Source organism: Fusarium flagelliforme (genome assembly GCF_020744385.1).
Source record: "Fusarium flagelliforme strain FIESC 12 MPI-CAGE-AA-0113 chromosome Unknown B0J16scaffold_1, whole genome shotgun sequence".
Taxonomy (NCBI): domain Eukaryota; kingdom Fungi; phylum Ascomycota; class Sordariomycetes; order Hypocreales; family Nectriaceae; genus Fusarium; species Fusarium flagelliforme.
The window spans coordinates 6,606,017-6,623,492 of NW_025763503.1; the positions used below are offsets into that span (position 1 = coordinate 6,606,017).

Sequence of the window (17,476 nt, forward strand, 5' to 3'; positions counted from 1 at the left end):
TTTGGGCGAAGAGTGGTCGTTTAGGAGTGCAACGTTGATGTCGGTTGCAGTTGCCTGAAGGTTTAGTATTGGGACACACCGCTATTCAGGTCTATAGAATCGGGCGAGAGAACAACAGTCTTGTGCAGTTCAATTCAAGCTTCTGAATAGAGATTTGACAAGGGGAACACAGAGTGAGTGGTGTAGGAGAGGAGGGGGCACGTTGATGTTTAGAAGCAAACCATGAGCCTCGCATCATAGGCGAATGACAGCGCAGCTACAGATTCCGCGAGATGGCCCCTACTCACATTAGACCTATCTACGGGGTCATAGTTCATGGTATAGCAGATAAAGTGTCCAGGCCCGCTAATGCCAGACCCTCTGCCCTTGCTTGCATCGCCCAGGTATACATCAACTCGAGGATACCCTCGCGACGCAAGTCTTCACGCTCCACACAACTCCTCTCATCGCTCTTTTTCTTCTCGGCATAGCATATCGACTCTTCAGTACAATTAACTAGGCCTCCCTCACTCATGTTGCAGAGAGCGTTACTCGCACCCGTCAGGAAGACCTCCGAGATCTGAGATTCCCGTCCGAAACAGTTGCCGGACCCCATGTCTGACCTGTCATATTATACCATTGAGAGACATTAATGGAAATTACCAAGGCTCTACTAGCCTGGTGCTATGGTTGTCGGAAATATGACATCAAGTAAGTCGCTAACAGCACCACATTCTACGAAGAGAGGCTAGTTACTGGAGTTCAAAAGGCTTTCTGGAACAAATATGGGAAGCTCAAGAAGCAATAGAGACAACAAAATCCATTGTGAGCTAGTCTTCACGGTTTTTTGCGCTACCACTACCCCATCATGTCTCACTCGTCGGGCTCAGGGGGCTCACGACAACTCACTCGTGCATTGTGTGATAAAGAGACTCGAACCATCCCACGATATCGCGGTGGTATTTGTGACTGTCATATCCGTATTCCTTCAGGAACAAGATGTTGAGCGCCTAGTACAGCTTTCGTATTCGCAATGATGAATGTCGTGAAAGTAGCAAGACGCTGCTATTCCAGGTGTTGTCCTGTGAGAGACAACATGGGAAATACTCGCATGGCTTAACGAGTAATATGGTACTTTCCTAGCTTTCATTTCCTCGCAATTGATATTGCATGCCAATTGCTACCTCTGGGTCTCAACAAGTCTATTCACTTGTTCAGGTGCTCGCCGATCAAGTTGTTCATTAAGCCTGACAGATGATGGTATAGCTACACTGCAGGCGTTTCCTTTAAAGTTGAATGTTTCGTAAGTACCAAATCAAAAGGCTACATGTGGCGAAGAACCCCAACAAGGTTGCTAAATTACATGCGGCTCGTCAGTTACTATCGAGGATCCTTTGGTGCAACTAGTAATCTGTGCCTAATGGACAAGTACATGGCTTGCGGATCACATAAGGCACAACCCAAATTAGAAACTTGTTTCTTTGCACTTTTGTACCCGTTTTTAGTTTCACATGTGCAGTTCAACGCAGCAGTTGCCATATACCGGTACGATAAGCTTTCTTGCTCTTTAATTTCGTTGGATGGTGGCAGATCAACTGGTCAGTGGCTATACAATGCAGAACCCAGAGCGGTTGGGCATTTGTGCGCACCGCTAGAATTAGCAAAAGATGCTGCGGATTCTTCCATATCTAAACAATAGCCCAATGACCGAATTTGTCTACATTCTCAATTGCTTGAGGGGTAAGAGGGGCCAGTTTGCTTTACATATATCGCCACTATCGTTTGACTTCTAACAGGAGGCTGGCCAACCCTTCAAGAATATTACTACGATATGGAACATCAATCTAATGAGAGGGGGTTCTTCTCCTCTTTCTGCACGAAACCCCTCTCGATTCCTTCCATCGCTCTGGAGCTACATCAACTCGGTTCGCCAGCATCCAAAGAGTGGCTGCTCTAAGCATCATGAGCCATATCCCAGGCTGCCAGTTCCCAACAAACAGCGACGTCGAAATAGACTGGAATTATGAGATCATCATCAGTATTTGACAGCTCCCGGCAATCACCGACGCCACAAGCCACAAGGTACAGACGGAGTAAGGTCTCAGGAACGCCGGGGGCTGGACGGACAGTTGTGGGGCCGTTTATGTCGATCTCCGGGCCACCTATCGGTAAGTGGCTAACCTTTGGTTTATCGTCTGAAAATGGTAATTCTGAATAGAAGGACCTTTTGAGAGACAGTAGGGTAGGTTGTTGAGCTTGCTATCAGTCCCTGAGTGCTTCGCTGCACATCCTCGAAGCGAAGCAGCTCTAGAAGCACTTGGCACATCCAATCTTTCGATCTTACACTGGAGAACTCTCCACTTGACCCAATAGCTTATGTCTGATGGATCCCCCTTTAATCCATGGGGAAGAAGAAAAAATTGCACCCTTTGGCGAGGTCCGGTAGTGCCTGTGCGTTAAAAATAGGATTGTCATATCATGATCAGTCTAGACTGGGGAGGGAGAACCAGAGGATAGTGACTCTCGGGCTTTCGGATTTGGAGTATTGAATCCACTGATCTGCGGCGACGGTTTGACTTTGCTTCATATTTATGGAGTTTTGTTGGAGTATCTGGGCACAGACATGAGAGTTGGCCGATAATGGTGATCATAACACTTGGTTTTGTACCCGATGATGATTGATATGGCGGTATGAACATACGAAAGCATGGCTGACCGAAGGAATCCCATCAGACTCCTGACAAGATTTTAGGATTCATCCAGGATAGAACGTCGTGTAGAGAATGGAATCACGAGATGGTCTAGGGTAGCTTGCTTGGCTGGGCTGACTAAGATTCATGCTCGTGATTGACAGACTAGGTGATCTGACATTCGTGTTGCGTGTATGCGACGTTGCATTCTATGGAACATTGACACATGACGACTTGTTGCTGCCCTCAGAGTTCACTGTACCGTAGTAGGTAACTGTGGCTCTCAGTATGATCTGATCTCACCTCGCAGTTTCTGAGGCATCAGCATCGTACAAACATGGCTGAGTTGTCCTGTGCAGTGGTTGCTGCGTCACCAGTCACCGCTCTACGAGTCAACCAATCATGATACCCCAAGGCCAAGCCTGTTCTCAGCCTTGCAGTTCACAGAGCTGGGCCCTTTCGGACCGACCGTCAAGAGACGCTTCTTCTTTGGGTCTAGTCTGGGGTTTAGCCCATGACCTGAACAGTGTTTCTCCAGGTTCAGCCAAGTGAGGTTTTCAGTCCTGGGGTTTGGGGTGTGGTAGATGCGTTGTTTTTAAGATTACATCAATCAATTCATTCAAACCTGAGATAATTATCTTCAACAGGATAAAAAGCTGGGGCCCTGATCTACAGCAGGTACGCAGCACGATTCATGCGCAGGTGTCAGAAACCCACTGAAAAGCACACGACGAGTGTTCCAAGTTCCTTCGAGAAAAGCGCTAGCCACGGCCTGCCCGGCAGCTACTGCACGATGAGGCCACGAACATGACAAAGTATACAGTGCATGCAAGACTTTTGAACATGACCCCTAATTGGTTTATATCTCACACTGTGATTGAAGTTCCCCGGAGCATTGCACCGGGCTGTAGGGAGTATCACACCGTCCGGACACCATCGGCATCTTTCGGTATTTGCAACCGTGTCGTCGCATCGTCAAGAGACGAGACGGGAACATACCTGGGAATAACAAACTCAATCTTCAAGCAACCTTGGCTTCTGAGATCCTTGACGAGGGGAAGTGAACGCAATTGCTGAATGCGTTCAATCTTCTACAACACATGTTCCTTTGCCACCTGAGTTGGACAATGCCGCCCAAAGTTACCCCTTGCAACATATTACAATGCACAAAAGCTTGGGTGATCTGATGCTAGCTACTACGGTGAGCCTTCAGCCATTGACTTTAATCTGTGATTGCAGGAACGACGTGCCACCAAAGGGTCGGTTAAACATACTCAAACTCTTTAAGCGAACACTGCGTAGCCACGCTGTCGTGATAGAGTCTATTTACACCATCAACCTTTCAGATTGGACGCCTCTACATAAAAAATGGCAGGCGTTAATGATCGAACCATTTCTTTTTTCTGCGGGAAGGAAACGGCAACTTCCTCTGGGAGTAATTCACGTTGAACGATATCCTTGAGACCCTGAAGGCTTACAGCAAAGTGTCCCATGTACAGCAACGCGTAGCCTGGTTACCCCGGAAAGAAGATTGATACGTGACACAACCGCGCGCGGACGCACGGATAGTCTTGTTTCAAGCGAGATGACAGCTGCACTACAGGCTCTACAGCTTCCTTATTAGATCTGTAGATGTGCCCTGGAAAGATCATTGGTCGCTCAAGTTTTCCTAGGTATTCATGATGGTGTTTCACTGGCGACGTAAGTGTAGTGCTAGGAGCGACGAGTTATCAGGGGCATTTAACACAGGCCGAGGCAGTATTCCTGAGAGATATGCCTTTAAGGTGGACACGTACTAGGACGTTTATTGTGTGGATCAGTTAACCATGCCTGGATCTCTTCGACATCTATCCGTAAATCCGGATATTGGCATTCTGACACAGTTTACTGGGTAGCAAAGCAATTCTCCCTCAAGGCTTAGGGTGCCAAGATAACGTAGCCCAAATGCCGGTCCAAGCTGCCATCGAGTGTCTGATCCTTTTGTCCCTTAGCCTGAAGACTGTCTACTTATAGGAACTCTTGATGTAAAAGTATTGGCATTTGGAACTGTAAGTTAGTCTAGCCCAGGAGTGGGTTGAACATGGGCGGGCAATACAATGCTTGAAGGTTTGCAATAAGCAGTGGACAACCGACATTGAATCCATTCAACAGTCCCCGTTATTCTAACGCTTCATGATGACTTTCTGTCAAGATGCTATTCATCGTGGACGACTAACTGTCAAAGGGCCGAACTGTTGCTGTATCACACAGCCACCTACCTGACGACTCTCGGGACGATAAAACGACGATGCTATACATCTAACTCTAGATTGACTCTCTACCTGTTCATCGTCCGCGTTAATCTTGCGTATGCAATAGGGCTGAGCTCTTTCGCGCATCAGTTGTTTCTAGCGGTTTTGGTCAATGATCTGCCTATCCGCGTATATGAAGCCCCACAAATTTGCGATCCGCGCTACTGAGATCTAGATTATTCACGTATAGCTCTGTCCGCGTATAGAAGATGCAATTTTTAGAGACATTTGTAGAGGGATGGGAAAGAATTTACGAGCAATGATGAGTATATAGTCTAGATACTTGGCACGAAAACTGTAGATATCTGCATTCAATTCAGCGATTCTTTTCATCTCTATTTTGCAGCGACTCTAAAACACCAAGATCGACCCCCACCACCAAGATCAACAGCCTCAATAATACCGAACAACAATTCACCATGGCGGGCTCAGATGCACCACAGGCTTATGTATTTTACAACTACAACCCTAGTATGGTGGCAGCTGTAATTTTCATTGTGGTATTTGGCGTCTCTTCATTATTGCACACATATCAACTTGTGCGCGCTCGAACATGGTACTTTATTCCATTCTTAATCGGATGTCTTTGTAAGTCCCACAAAACACTTGGTGTGAAGTACTTACTGACTACTACAGTCGAATGCGTTGGCTACGTCGGTCGCGCCCTCTCAGCGAACGAAGCACCCGACTTCAGCAAAAACCCTTACATCATCCAATCTATTCTGCTTCTTCTTGGGCCAGCGCTGCTTGCTGCGTCAATCTACATGGTCCTTGGTCGACTCATTAAGCTTTTGGACGCAGACAATCTCTCCATCATTGGCCCAAGATGGTTGACTAAGGTCTTTGTGACTGGCGATGTCTTGTCTTTTCTCGCTCAAAGTGCTGGTATGTTTAATTCGCCGTATACTCTATTGCGTTACTGACTCCGATAGGTGGTGGCATGTTGGCGACAGCAAAGGATCGAGACGCCGTTAAGCGAGGCGAAAACATCATCGTCGGTGGCCTAGGCATTCAGATCATCTTCTTCGGGTTTTTTATGATCGTGACCCTCATCTTTCACCTCCGCATCAACCGCATCCCTACGCAGAAATCGCTCGAGATTGCAACACCTTGGAAGAAGCTCCTCTTGGTCCTTTACGCAGCCAGTCTGTCCATCCTCGTTCGATCTGTCTTCCGTGTTGCCGAGTACATCATGGGCAAAGACAGCGCGCTCCAGTCTCAAGAATTCTGGATCTACGTTTTCGATGCTCTTCTCATGAGCCTAGTGGTCGTCTCGCTCAACTGGTTCCATCCTAGTCGCGTGATCAATGGTGCGTTGGACAGGAAGCGGATCGTGAGTCAGGATGGGTATGCGCTGGAGAGTCAACCCCATGGGAGGGACCAGCGACGATACTCGCTGTCGCCTGTTCGTCCAAAGTACAATAATTGAGGACAAATAGAGGAGGCTGATATGATGGGGAAGGGGGAATATGTTTGAGGTTGGGCGGGACTGATACGATGGTTGATTAAGATGTAAGAAGCGGTATACACTATGCACAGTATCGATTACAATAGAATTCTCATTTGTCGCATCGTGAGCATCGAGCAAATCGTGATATGTTACGTTCCTTATGGAGTTGTCTTGAGTTGCAAGGCTTGAGGATACGATGGACGGGAGGACCCGGCTTGGATTGTTACTATCCGTTCCCATAAGTGGAATAACATTCAACAATAGCGAGGTCGAATCTATATCGAAGGGTTAAATCTGCAAGGCTCATACGAGACAAACCTCAATCTGGTTACCGTTACATGAGGCTCAAAGTGGCTCTGCTCGGGCTGTCTTTCAGGTCCTTGGAAGTTAAATTGTGGAGATGGTAAACAGTCTTGATTCTCGTCAAGGTCAAGGTCAAGGTGAAGCGGGGCGGTAGTTGATTTGATGGATCATGGATGAGACATGGAGAGAGCGAGACGCAGGGGACATGAACAAGTGGAAACTGAGACATTGAAATGAAATTCCGACGATGCGGAATTGGACAGGGCACATACAGCAAAAAGTTGGTTCGGGGATTGTCTTTTTTCGGTAGCAATCGCGGGTAGCTGGGACTAAGACGGGAATGGAAAACAACGGCTCTTATGCCCGAAACAGTGACAATTGGCGACGATGCTTCAGGACGAGACAAGACAAGATTGATGGTTGAGGTCATTGATGATATTGTGATACAAGGCGGATGATAGTGAGGCTGAGTTGGGCTGCAACAGGCAGTCCGCGTCCATCTGAGAAACCCGAAGAGACCGTAACGGAACGGAGCGAATGGAAGGCAAACAGAACAAACATTGGATCCTCCATGGCATGATCTGAAGATTATGAAGCAAAACAATTGAGATCACGGAACTCAATGGTTTTCTGGAATGGAAGATCTTCAGAGACTCGGAGCATGCCGAATAGACGGCCATAACGTGTGTCGGACCGACGTACCTACAAAGACTTGCGATTTGCGTGAATTTATGGTGCAGAAACATGTACTCGATCGTCGATGAAGACGATGTCTGTTAGGCTTCACCTACTGTATGTCTGTCACTCAGCTCGACCTCGGTATGCCAGCATTGGCTAGTAGAGTGGAAGCGAGTTTGGCTGTGCTGTACTGTACTGTTGCGCTGTTGGTTGTAAAGCCTGGAACCCGGACGGAAATGTCCTCCTGGCATTGAGTTGCACTGTGAGAGCTGAGGGATTAGAATGGTCAAAGCGGATGCCGGGTCGACGTGGCACAGTGTAAGGTAGCTTTTTGTGAAATGAACGATCCTCCAGAACATTGGATGGATGGGAGGCTACAGTAACTAGCACTTCAGAGGCTTAGCTGGTGAGCGCCACCAAGAAATCAATCCCCACTCGACGTTGTTGCATTCGCTTTTACAATAGAAATCTACCTCTCTAAAAATGTTGAGAACACAAGCCATGGCCAGATTACAATAGAAATATCCATCAGCCTTCCCCTCTTTTTGAGTTCAATTCTCACCTGCTTTGAAGCGGTAAATATTGGCCAACCTCCTGTCCCCTGGCTTCCATTCTGGTCCATCCATCAAATCCTTGGTTTTCAAGCACTGTGCTATGGTGCCTGCTAATTTCTTCCTGACACCTTTCCTGTTTTGGCTCCAACACCCGTTCGCCTACGCGGTTGGCTGCTTGTGCCTTGGCTTTTGAGAACCAGATGGTACGAGTGAAAATTGGATCTTCACGTATCTCTCACGCAAATTTTACGTGCAGAGATACTTTCTACCCGCAATTCTGTTGTCCCACCCCCAGAAGTGCTCCAGGACAACCACTGACTGGTTGGCGCTGTACAGTTCAGCACAGTACAGCACTACAGCTTGGACCAGAACTGTACGTACCTCACCTCCAGTTGAGGTCCCACTCCACTTGAACGAGCGTCCACCCCCGGTCGTTTCCTCGAAATCTCCTTCTCCTGCGAACCCGCTTCTCACCTCATTCTATTCCTATTCCTACTCTTGCCTTCCCTTCCTATTTCCCTCTCCCGTCCCCTTCACATCCACACTCTCCCCTGTCCAACACAACGACATCAACCAAAAAACACCACGACTTTGTCTACCCTTCGTTTCCATACTCGACCAAAATTCGACCTTCCGAATATCGACATTCCTGCGCCTCTTAAACTCAAAGATCACCCCCCGCGAGCAACCCCCCGCATTATGATCCATTGCGAAAGGGCCGAATAACGCATGCACGCTCGTCTCGTCTTCACCAATCTCCCAATCTCCCCGCCTGAATTCTAAGTCGCCCCGAATATACCTTCGAAAACGACATTTCTTGTCGCGGCTGCCCCCGCAAAATCCCCAGACTTTGGCTCGCTGGCTTGCTTCCTCCCCACGATCCATCATCCTAAGCTTATCATATTGTCGACCGAGCATACATAACGCTCTGCCGACAGTGTACCGTTCATCAACCTGGGAGCTCGTCGTGCTTTACTAGTACCGCTTCCATCGCCTGCTCCGAAGATCTGCCCCGGCCGTTATCAACTTAACCTTCGTCATGGGTACTATACAGAAGAGGGCCTGCGATGGATGCCATCGTCGCAAGGTTAAATGTGACTCCAACAGTCCCTGCCGAAACTGTGGTACCGCCAACATTCAATGCACATACAATGCTATTCCTCAGAAGAAGGGACCCAAGGGGTCGCGCGCTAAGGTTATCAGCGAGCTGAGAGAGAATCAACGCATGACCAGTTTACCAGTCAAAGTCCAGGCCAGAATAAATGGTGTCCAGGTTGAACCAATTACGCATCATAATCCAACACCTGGATTGCTCACCCACGACATCGCCAAGAGCTGTCTCAACTTCTTCTTCGAACACGTATACACGAAACTTCCTATCCTCCACCGTGAGACGATCGAAAGCCAGATGCCGAGTCTTGAGAGAAATCCGGACACGTACTGCTTATTCACCTCTCTGTGCGCTTTCATGATGCTTCAACCAGGCATGGCCTTCCCGATGGGCGACTACAACAATATGGACATGCCTTACGGTGCCAATATTGCAGCCAGTACCATACTTATTGAAGAGTGCATACGAGTCCGTAAGGGTCAGGACGTCAAGGGTTTCGAGCACTGGGAGAAGCCCAGCCTTAACGTCTTGGCTACCAACTTCTTCATCTTTGCCTACTACTACGCCCAGGAGAATCATAGCAGCGCTTGGTATTATCTCCGAGAGGGCACAACCATCATTCAAATGTCAGGCATGGGCAACGAGGAGAACTACCAGCAGCAAGATATCGATTCAATCCGACGACGCCGTCTTTTCTGGCTGTTCCACAATGCTGAACGAGCGTATGCCCTCCAGCGCAGCTATCCCGTCACCCTTCAAGCTACTCTTCACGTCGGTCAAAATGGTGACTGCCCAACCGACGACCCTTTCAATCCTAGTGTCAACAACAATTTCTTCAACCTCTGCGGGGTCTATCAAAATGTTGATGACGCTTTCCTTAATGCTTGGAGACTTGGTTGCCGCAACCTTGATGCTCAGACTATCACTTCTCTGAACACTAGTCTCCGGGAAGTCCTTCCTCAACAATACCCTCCCTCCAACTATAGCGGTGTTCAAAACTGGCTTCGAAAAATGTTGTGGGAGGTCACCGAAGGACAGGAATCTGGGCTCAGAGTCTCCCAGCTGCTTTCCAATTTCCCCACTTCCCAATATCAAATGTTGGTGAACTCTGGTTTGGTACGTACTTTCTTTCGTCTCTTATGGTTCTTTCGTCTCTTCTAACACGCACACACAGATTCCCAAGCTGATCCAGGTAACCTTGGACTTGATTCCCTACCTGACCAATGCACCTCCTTCGCGCAGTCCGACAACTGCTGGTCCCGAGCAATACCTTCAGATACTCTGGCGCATTTGCATGGCCATCGGCAATGACCACTTCCAGTTTGTGCCTCTGTTGTTGAGCAAGGTTCAAGAAATTGTCCCTCGCATCATTGACCCGAAGTTGCTCAACGCACCAATTGAGGCTGTCGACTACAACAGAATGCCCGCCGACATCTTCGATGGCTTTGGCAATGCTGGCATGGCCCATATGCCCATGAACGACTACAACAGCATGCCCATGGAGCAATATGACAACAAGTATGAGGATATGAGCGGCAATAGTCCTGACTCACTCCCTCATTCTCATCACTCCCATCACTCGAATTCTCCACCAAATTCCCAACTAGGCAACGATATGCCCCAGAACTTTGTCAGCTCCCCTGGTACCGTCATGTCCCCAGGCATGGACTACAATCCTAACAACATGGGCGCCTTTAACATGACCGATATGGTCATGAGTCCTATGGGTGGCCCAGCCCCGCCTAATGCCATAAACATGCAACAACAGCAGCAATTGAACAATCCACCTCAATTGCAGGGGATACCTAACCAGAACATCAATGCCCCATCTCTGAATCAGGGTATAGGTTCTCTATACAGTGGTATACGCCAACCATCACGCCAGAGCAGCTTCAATATGCCTGGCCAGACTCCCCTATCCGCAATGGGATCAATGCCCGGTGGGCTTGACTTCAATACACTACCACGGTAACGTGGCATAAAAGCCGAGTCTTGAAACGATCGAGCTACTGGCTGGTACCGATTTACAAGCACTCGTCTTTTCTTTTCTTGTTACGAACTTTTCGCACTGATAATTGCGACGTTAGCTGGTTGGGCTGGGTTGCTTATTGTTTTTAATTTCACGGGGATCGAATCAAAGTCGATCGCATGGTAGGCGCTCTGGAGTTTTTATGTCATCGCCACTTGAGGAGTTTGGGCAAGGAAGAAGGATAGGGCTCTTGTTTGATGTTTATGTTATGCCCACTAAAGAGTGAAATCGGAGTCTTTTGGTATGGGATGAACTGTGCCAAGCGAAAAGACCCTTATATGGTTAAGAAGGAAAGGTGTTCCGATGGAATTGTTATAGACACCAGGAATAAAACTTTACTCATTTGTTTTTTATCTTAACAATATTTGAAACTCATCTCCGAGCTCAAGACATGGAATTCGTGACAGGAACCTGGCCTTTGGTTATCATGAAAATTGACTGCCGATAGTAAGAGAGGAGGTAGTTCAGACACTTTGTGATTTCACGCTGGTTTAGACCAGTATTGAGCACTCTCAAGGTTAGAGAATGACGTTTCTATGACCCGTTAAGGATATAACTTTAAACTGAAGCCTTCAACTTGTATTGTCCGCCTTATGCTTTTAAAAATGTAGGAGCTGTGATGTATTCATGTAACTAACACTTATGGGTATTCTTTCTGGTATCTCATTTTCCAGTCGTCAGGTATAATAACTAAACGCCAATATCAAAACAAAAACCGTCATTACTTCGTAAACCAATCTTTCAATATTTTCAGACTTAGTGCTTGGCGGTCACGGACCGAATGGCAAGCACCTGGATTCTTTCAGCGTATAAATTCATCAGATGACAAACGGGATCGCCCCAGATGACTTCCCTCAAGTCTTCATCATGACAGGTGACAGCCACGACGCCCTCGTCGAGTCTTTCTCTGACAGTCTTGCGGTCCTTGGGTTTCGCATGAGGGTTTCCCGAGCGCAGCACGACGATCCTGCCGGCGTTGCTGAGCGTGCAGGGTGGGACTTTCCATTTTGGTTTCTTTGTGCGTGAGGAAGAGCGCGAGCGCTGCTTAGATTTTGTGTCCTTGTGATGTGAGGAGGGTGGTGGTGAGGAGAGCAGGTCGAGGAGGCTTTTAACGTAAGCCTTGTCGGCGCGGACGACAGGGTCGCCTTCGTTGACGAAGCTGAGGAAGACGCTCTTTCTGAGAGACGGGGCGTCAGGTTTGGTGAGTGGGAGGAGAGACACTGGTGGTGCGCCGAACGTTATGCAGTGGATTCTCTTAAAATGCTCCGTCAGAACGTTCAGTTCGGATTTCGCCTCACTTGTTTGGGCGACCATGTGGGAATATAGCAGGGAGGCAATAGCACCACCCGCAGAATGTCCTGTAATCAAGAGGCTGTACGCAGACCTCGCCGGATCCTCTTGTAGAAGCTGTCTCAGCCGCGCAGCGACAGGCTTGACCATCTTCTTGGCAACAGACAGAAAGCCTGCGTGGCACAGATTGCCCGAATCATCGAGGAAGTTGGCAGGACTGACGGGTACCGATTTGAGGTTGACGGCCCAGTCCATGAAGCTTGCCGTGCCACGGATGGCGAAGACGATGGTACCACGGTTGTCGACGGATACGGACTTGATGCAGGTTTGTCTAGGACCTGCAAGCCAGTCGGACGAAACGTGGGCATCTCTCTCGGAGCCGGAGGGTTTTTCGTAGACGCGCTGAGAGTATTGGGCTGCGAGACATAGGAGAGGCCAAGTGGGCATGTGCCTAGACATGTTAGATGAGTACTTGTAATATGCGACGGTGATGTGTGACGTACAAAGAGAGCGTGTGGAGGTCCATGGGTAGCTTGGAGTTTGCGTATTGCTCAACTTTGGAGAAGTAGTTGCCCGACACGACCGAAGCAGCGACATTGCAAGACTGCTTGTCCTTGTTATCCTTGTTATCCCTGTGCTTTTTCTTGTTAAGACCCTTCTCATCGACATGCTGTTCAGGAACCGGCGCGCAGTTGAAGAGCTTGTTCTCATTTCCACATAGCTTCTCATGATCAATCAAAGTCATGATATCATTAAACCGGTCGTACAGCGCATTCGTCGACTGTGCGATCTGCGTACAGCCGTGCCAAGCAGACAGGCCTTCATCGTATAGCTGCGGGGCTGCTTCCTTGGCCATATTCGCCATTGACCCTGTGAAGCGGTTCAACGAAGAAGTGAAGTTTGGCTGGGAGTGCATTGACGAGAGATTATGTTGCGGCGGCGCAAGAGCTTGAGAATGGTGGTTGATGGTGTGGTACTGAGGAGGGTTCACAGGCGCAAGGTTTTGCGACGCCTGGTGAGAGATGTGGTAGTGGTGATTTACCACGACTGGTTGCTGGTAACCATTCCAGCTTGGCGGCGCAGTGAGGTAACCGGCTGGCTGGAATTGAGGTTGCGATTGCGCCGCATTTTGGTTGCTGTACGGATACGAAGGCGGTTGCTGTGATGGTTTTGGCTTTGGTGCCGGTAGAGCAGGACGAGCAACACCAGATTGATTTGATCCTGGGGGAGGATAAACTTGGCGATAAACGTTTGGGGGATCTGTAAATGATGGTTTGGGTATAGAAGGGTTTGCTGTAGAGGGCTTGGAAGTTTTGGTCTTTGAGCTTGACTTCTTCGATCTTTTCTTCTTGGAAGAAGACGCCGAAGAAGTAAACCACCAACCCATGATGAGATTCGAGTTGGAGGGTGAGGGGAGTAAGGATGTTTACATTTCAGGCGGGAAAGAAGCCGCAGTCACACAAAGCAGGAGTTGCAAAAAGGTGTGTGTGTACAAGCTCTATGGAGAAGATAAAAACAGTAAACAAAGAAAGAATAGGAGGAAGATGGCGAGAATCATGAATAGTCTCACACATGACCCGACCGAGGCAGTGGAGGAGAGGATATTCTTAGCAATCGTTATGATTGAGTGTTTTTGCTAGCGGGGCATCCTCAGCCCGGTCGATCTTTCCCCTGTCGAACTGCATGAAGCATTAATTCCGCAACAGTATCCTCCTCTGATGCGTTGTAAGGTGTAGCTGTTATTCTGTCTCTAAAGATAAGAAAGCCCTTAGCGAACTTGACTAAACAAGCGAATGCATGGGTGGCGCAGAACAAACCCCTGTAAAATGGCTTTCCAGCATCGCCATTCGTCAACGACACACCAATCAATGCCACGTAGCTCTGACAAGGCACGAGAAATGACTCTGAAGAGGTTAAACATTGGATGACTCTGCAGCTGAATGCAGCTTCTATTTGATGCCGTTAACAAGGGGTTGGTAAACGGGCGGCAATGTGCTTGCAGCTCCGAGGTTCTAACCCTATGGCTGGGTGAGTCAATGACTTTGTCTGAGGCGATTTTGAACCTTTGATCGAGTTATGTTTCAGTCTTTAAGACATTGACTTTGTATGACGTGATTCGAGGGTTGTTCACACCTCCAGAATTTAAGAGGGTGCTAGCGTGAGCTTCTGGTGCTTGAATCTTGGAGTCGTCAAAAGAACACCAATAAGCTTCAAGCTATTTTCTGCCCTATGATGAAGCCTTATGGATGAACGTCTTTGAGCCGGATCCCCCCGATCTGGAGTCCGATGGAGAGTCTCCATATTCATCGATATAGACGAGGCTTGACTAAAGTATAGTAATGCAAGCAAGTAACTGTAAGGATACTCCGATCCTCGGCCAATCGCGCACTCAACGCTGGCGACAGGCATTTGCAGAACTACTTTAGTACTGAGATGCGTGTCAAATGAGTCACGTCGAACTGCTTCACCGCAATGAACAGTTGGTGCAAGCAATCCTTGTACCAATACGTGTAAGTTGCATTGGTAAGCATCTGTAACAGTAGCGTAGAGATCTCTGTGAGCCACAAGTAGGAGTTTGCGACGTGGTTCTCAGGAACCGTATGGAAGTTCCTGTCTCATACGCAGCTTGAACGCATGACACTTTGGTATGAAACAATTATTGCCAACAGCTCATGAGAGTTGTCTATGCCGCATCCTTGCTTCCACGAACCCTCTTTACTGGTCACCAAAGGGCTCTACTGTTCTCTTCACTTGGTCGATGTCGAACTGAACCTCGTATAGCCTTCGACCCAAACCTTCAGTCACCGCCAGCCTGATTGTCAAGTGAGTATCCATCACTGGATCATTCGCGATATCATTCATTCGATCTTCCGTCCAATCATCCTCACAAGAGTCCGGGAATAGAGCCTTGTTTTCAGACTCTTGGGGGATATACAGCTGTTCATAGTTGGCAAGACACAATTGACGTCGCTGATCTTCCAACCGGTTCTGAATTTCGGAAGGGTGGAGAGCGTGACTTCCATGGTACAACTGAGATGGTTTCAAATCAGAGTTCGATGTGCGAGCGTAAGTAAGGAAGGCGGGCATGTTGAAAACACGACACCAAGGCTTCCAAGGTGTGTAGCCTGCACCGTCTGCTGTCACTTCGCGATGCATCCCCCATATTATTGCCACCTGCCCACATGAGCCCTCATTGTTCGTATGGGAGTTGCCTTTTTTGTTGATGTAGAAGCTCACAAAATGGATGCCACCCAAGTGTCGATCAACTCCAGAATGCTGACACTTCTCAAAGACCCATGGGGAGGGGATCTCGGTTGCATGGGCATCGTAGTTACTCAATGGAGGGTGACTACCACCACTTCTCACGGCGTAATCGAACATGCGCTTTCTCCTGGAAGTGTATCGCATCATTATCGTCTTGGCAAGGAGATAAACTGGTCCAGTCTTTGGGCCCACGTTAAATAAAGGGCCCAGGCTCACAGCGTTGTCAGGACTCGGATGTCGCAGAATGCCGACGTTCTTCTGGACAGCTTGATTGAGATATCTTCTGACTTTGAGCACAGAAGGGTGTAGCAGAGTATCCACAAATCTTGGGAGTAGTGATGCTCCCGAACTGGCATGGTTGGTTGTTAATTCAAGGCTGTCGTAAATCTGCCTGGGATCAACAGGAACAACAAAGTTATGATATAGGCGTCGGTACAAGTTTATAGCGCCCAAGTGTTCAAGAAGCAGTGCAGGGCGAACGAGGTAGTCATCGTCATAAGAAAGATCCAGTATTCCCAAGGAGAGCTTCTGGTCAAACCACTCCATTGTGGTTGGATTGTAAACACTCACTGTACAAGGACAGATCCACAAATCCATCTGTATAGCGGTATCAGTCAACTCTATCGGCGTAATGGAGCTCATAAAATCGATATCAAAGATCCGATTCATTCTCTTGAAGACTCGACGCCCAACAATATGGACGGGTTCTTTGAAGACAGAAGACGAAGGTGCTAAACATCCAGGAATACGACCAATCGACGCTTGATACAGTTCATCACGCCATAGTAAGATAGACTGGTCTTTCGCCTGCCGAACTATGGCTTCCTGAAGTCGCAGAAAAGCTTTGTCTCCTTCTCCGTAGAGCATTGGAATATTCAAGCTGAACAGTCCAAGAAGACAGTAAGCAGAATCTTCTTTGCGTGACGTAACGCGGGATGATGCCCAGCTCATCTTGACAGAAATTGTGAATGACTCGAGCGTTTGAGGGAGCGTATCTGGGCTCAAACAATGTCGACAGACACCATCGCGGACTGGAGGGCAGGGGTAGGTTTTAAAACACAAACATCGAGGCTCGTCAAACAATTGAGGCCATATGCCTGTTCTCTGACAGATGCGATCAAGAAGATTTACATCCCTAGAGCCAAAATTGATCCACCATTTGTCAAAGAAGCTGACATGGCGAGGCGCTATAAGCTCCTGCAATGTCCATCCTCTTGTGAACCAGCGGCTAGAGAAGAAAGAAGTATCTGAGGATTCTAGACGAACAAATCTACCAGTAGAATCTTCGGTGAAACCATGAGACAAGGTAGTGTCGAAATCGACCAAGAAGGCGTAGCATATGGAAGCCTGTTGATACCACTTGAACATGGAGTTGATGGCTTCGGATAGTTCTGCACTGCTAGTCTTGTCGATGCAACATGTGTCGACCCAAACATAGTCATAACCGTTCTTTCGAGCCTGTGCGCAACATTCTTGGACTTTGTAGAAAGCTTCACGTCGACGAAGCTCCTCGAGCGGCTGTTGCGTTACATCCTGGAACGTGATTTCGTCGTTTCCCCATGTGTGTGAAAGGATAGCATATGGTGGGATATCGTCTTCGTTGCCATTAAAGCTTTCCAGTTGAATAGTCTGCGTGTTAAGCAGCCGCATTTTGGGAACAATGTTGACAGGTTCTGGTCCAGAGGCAGGATCAAATGGGAGCGAGATCAATTTTGTACTGAGGCTGAGTCCTAGTTATCACCAGGCGAGGCTCTCAGAAAGGCATTTTGGCATAGCCCAGTGTTTGATAACTATTGGTAGGCTGTCATTCCCCAATGTGATCGTTTCAGCTGAGAAA

The 17,476-nt window shown here is 48.2% G+C and overlaps 4 protein-coding genes across 4 annotated transcripts; 2 read left to right on the top strand and 2 right to left on the bottom strand.

Moving 5' to 3' along the window:
- Nucleotides 1–5,379: 5,379 nt before the first annotated feature.
- Nucleotides 5,380–6,389, top strand: B0J16DRAFT_314776 (RTA1 like protein-domain-containing protein; the record flags this gene model as incomplete). Its single annotated transcript, XM_046125210.1, has 3 exons — nucleotides 5,380–5,548; nucleotides 5,597–5,845; nucleotides 5,893–6,389. 3 exons carry the CDS (start codon nucleotides 5,380–5,382, stop codon nucleotides 6,387–6,389), a joined length of 915 nt encoding a protein of 304 aa, XP_045990104.1.
- Nucleotides 6,390–8,828: 2,439 nt separating this feature from the next.
- Nucleotides 8,829–11,155, top strand: B0J16DRAFT_39147 (C6 zinc finger protein). The gene is made up of 2 exons (XM_046131936.1): nucleotides 8,829–10,172; nucleotides 10,231–11,155. Exons 1-2 carry the CDS (start codon nucleotides 8,985–8,987, stop codon nucleotides 11,026–11,028), a joined length of 1,986 nt encoding a protein of 661 aa, XP_045990105.1. The 5' UTR covers nucleotides 8,829–8,984; the 3' UTR covers nucleotides 11,029–11,155.
- Nucleotides 11,156–11,629: 474 nt separating this feature from the next.
- Nucleotides 11,630–13,966, bottom strand: B0J16DRAFT_330432 (Alpha/Beta hydrolase protein). Its single transcript, XM_046126464.1, has 2 exons — nucleotides 12,879–13,966; nucleotides 11,630–12,826 (listed from the first exon to the last, which is right to left on the bottom strand). Exons 1-2 carry the CDS (start codon nucleotides 13,760–13,762, stop codon nucleotides 11,842–11,844), a joined length of 1,869 nt encoding a protein of 622 aa, XP_045990106.1. The 5' UTR covers nucleotides 13,763–13,966; the 3' UTR covers nucleotides 11,630–11,841.
- A 971-nt stretch (nucleotides 13,967–14,937) lies between these two features.
- B0J16DRAFT_39127 (heterokaryon incompatibility protein-domain-containing protein) lies at nucleotides 14,938–17,351 on the bottom strand. Its single transcript, XM_046131928.1, has one exon. The coding sequence runs from the start codon at nucleotides 17,287–17,289 to the stop codon at nucleotides 15,091–15,093; it is 2,199 nt and encodes a 732-aa protein (XP_045990107.1). The 5' UTR covers nucleotides 17,290–17,351; the 3' UTR covers nucleotides 14,938–15,090.
- Between the last annotated feature and the right edge of the window lie 125 nt (nucleotides 17,352–17,476).

What these genes read in the sequence shown, in the direction of transcription:
- B0J16DRAFT_39147 (XM_046131936.1), top strand. Translation starts at nt 8,985, where the DNA reads ATGGGTACTATACAGAAGAGGGCCTGCGATGGATGCCATCGTCGCAAG. An exon ending in TGTTGGTGAACTCTGGTTTG is followed by an intron (nt 10,173 to 10,230) that starts GTACGTACTTTC and finishes ACGCACACACAG; the next exon opens with ATTCCCAAGCTGATCCAGGT.
- B0J16DRAFT_39127 (XM_046131928.1), bottom strand. Translation starts at nt 17,289, where the DNA reads ATGCGGCTGCTTAACACGCAGACTATTCAACTGGAAAGCTTTAATGGC.
- B0J16DRAFT_330432 (XM_046126464.1), bottom strand. Translation starts at nt 13,762, where the DNA reads ATGGGTTGGTGGTTTACTTCTTCGGCGTCTTCTTCCAAGAAGAAAAGA. An exon ending in GACCTCCACACGCTCTCTTT is followed by an intron (nt 12,827 to 12,878) that starts GTACGTCACACA and finishes TAACATGTCTAG; the next exon opens with GCACATGCCCACTTGGCCTC.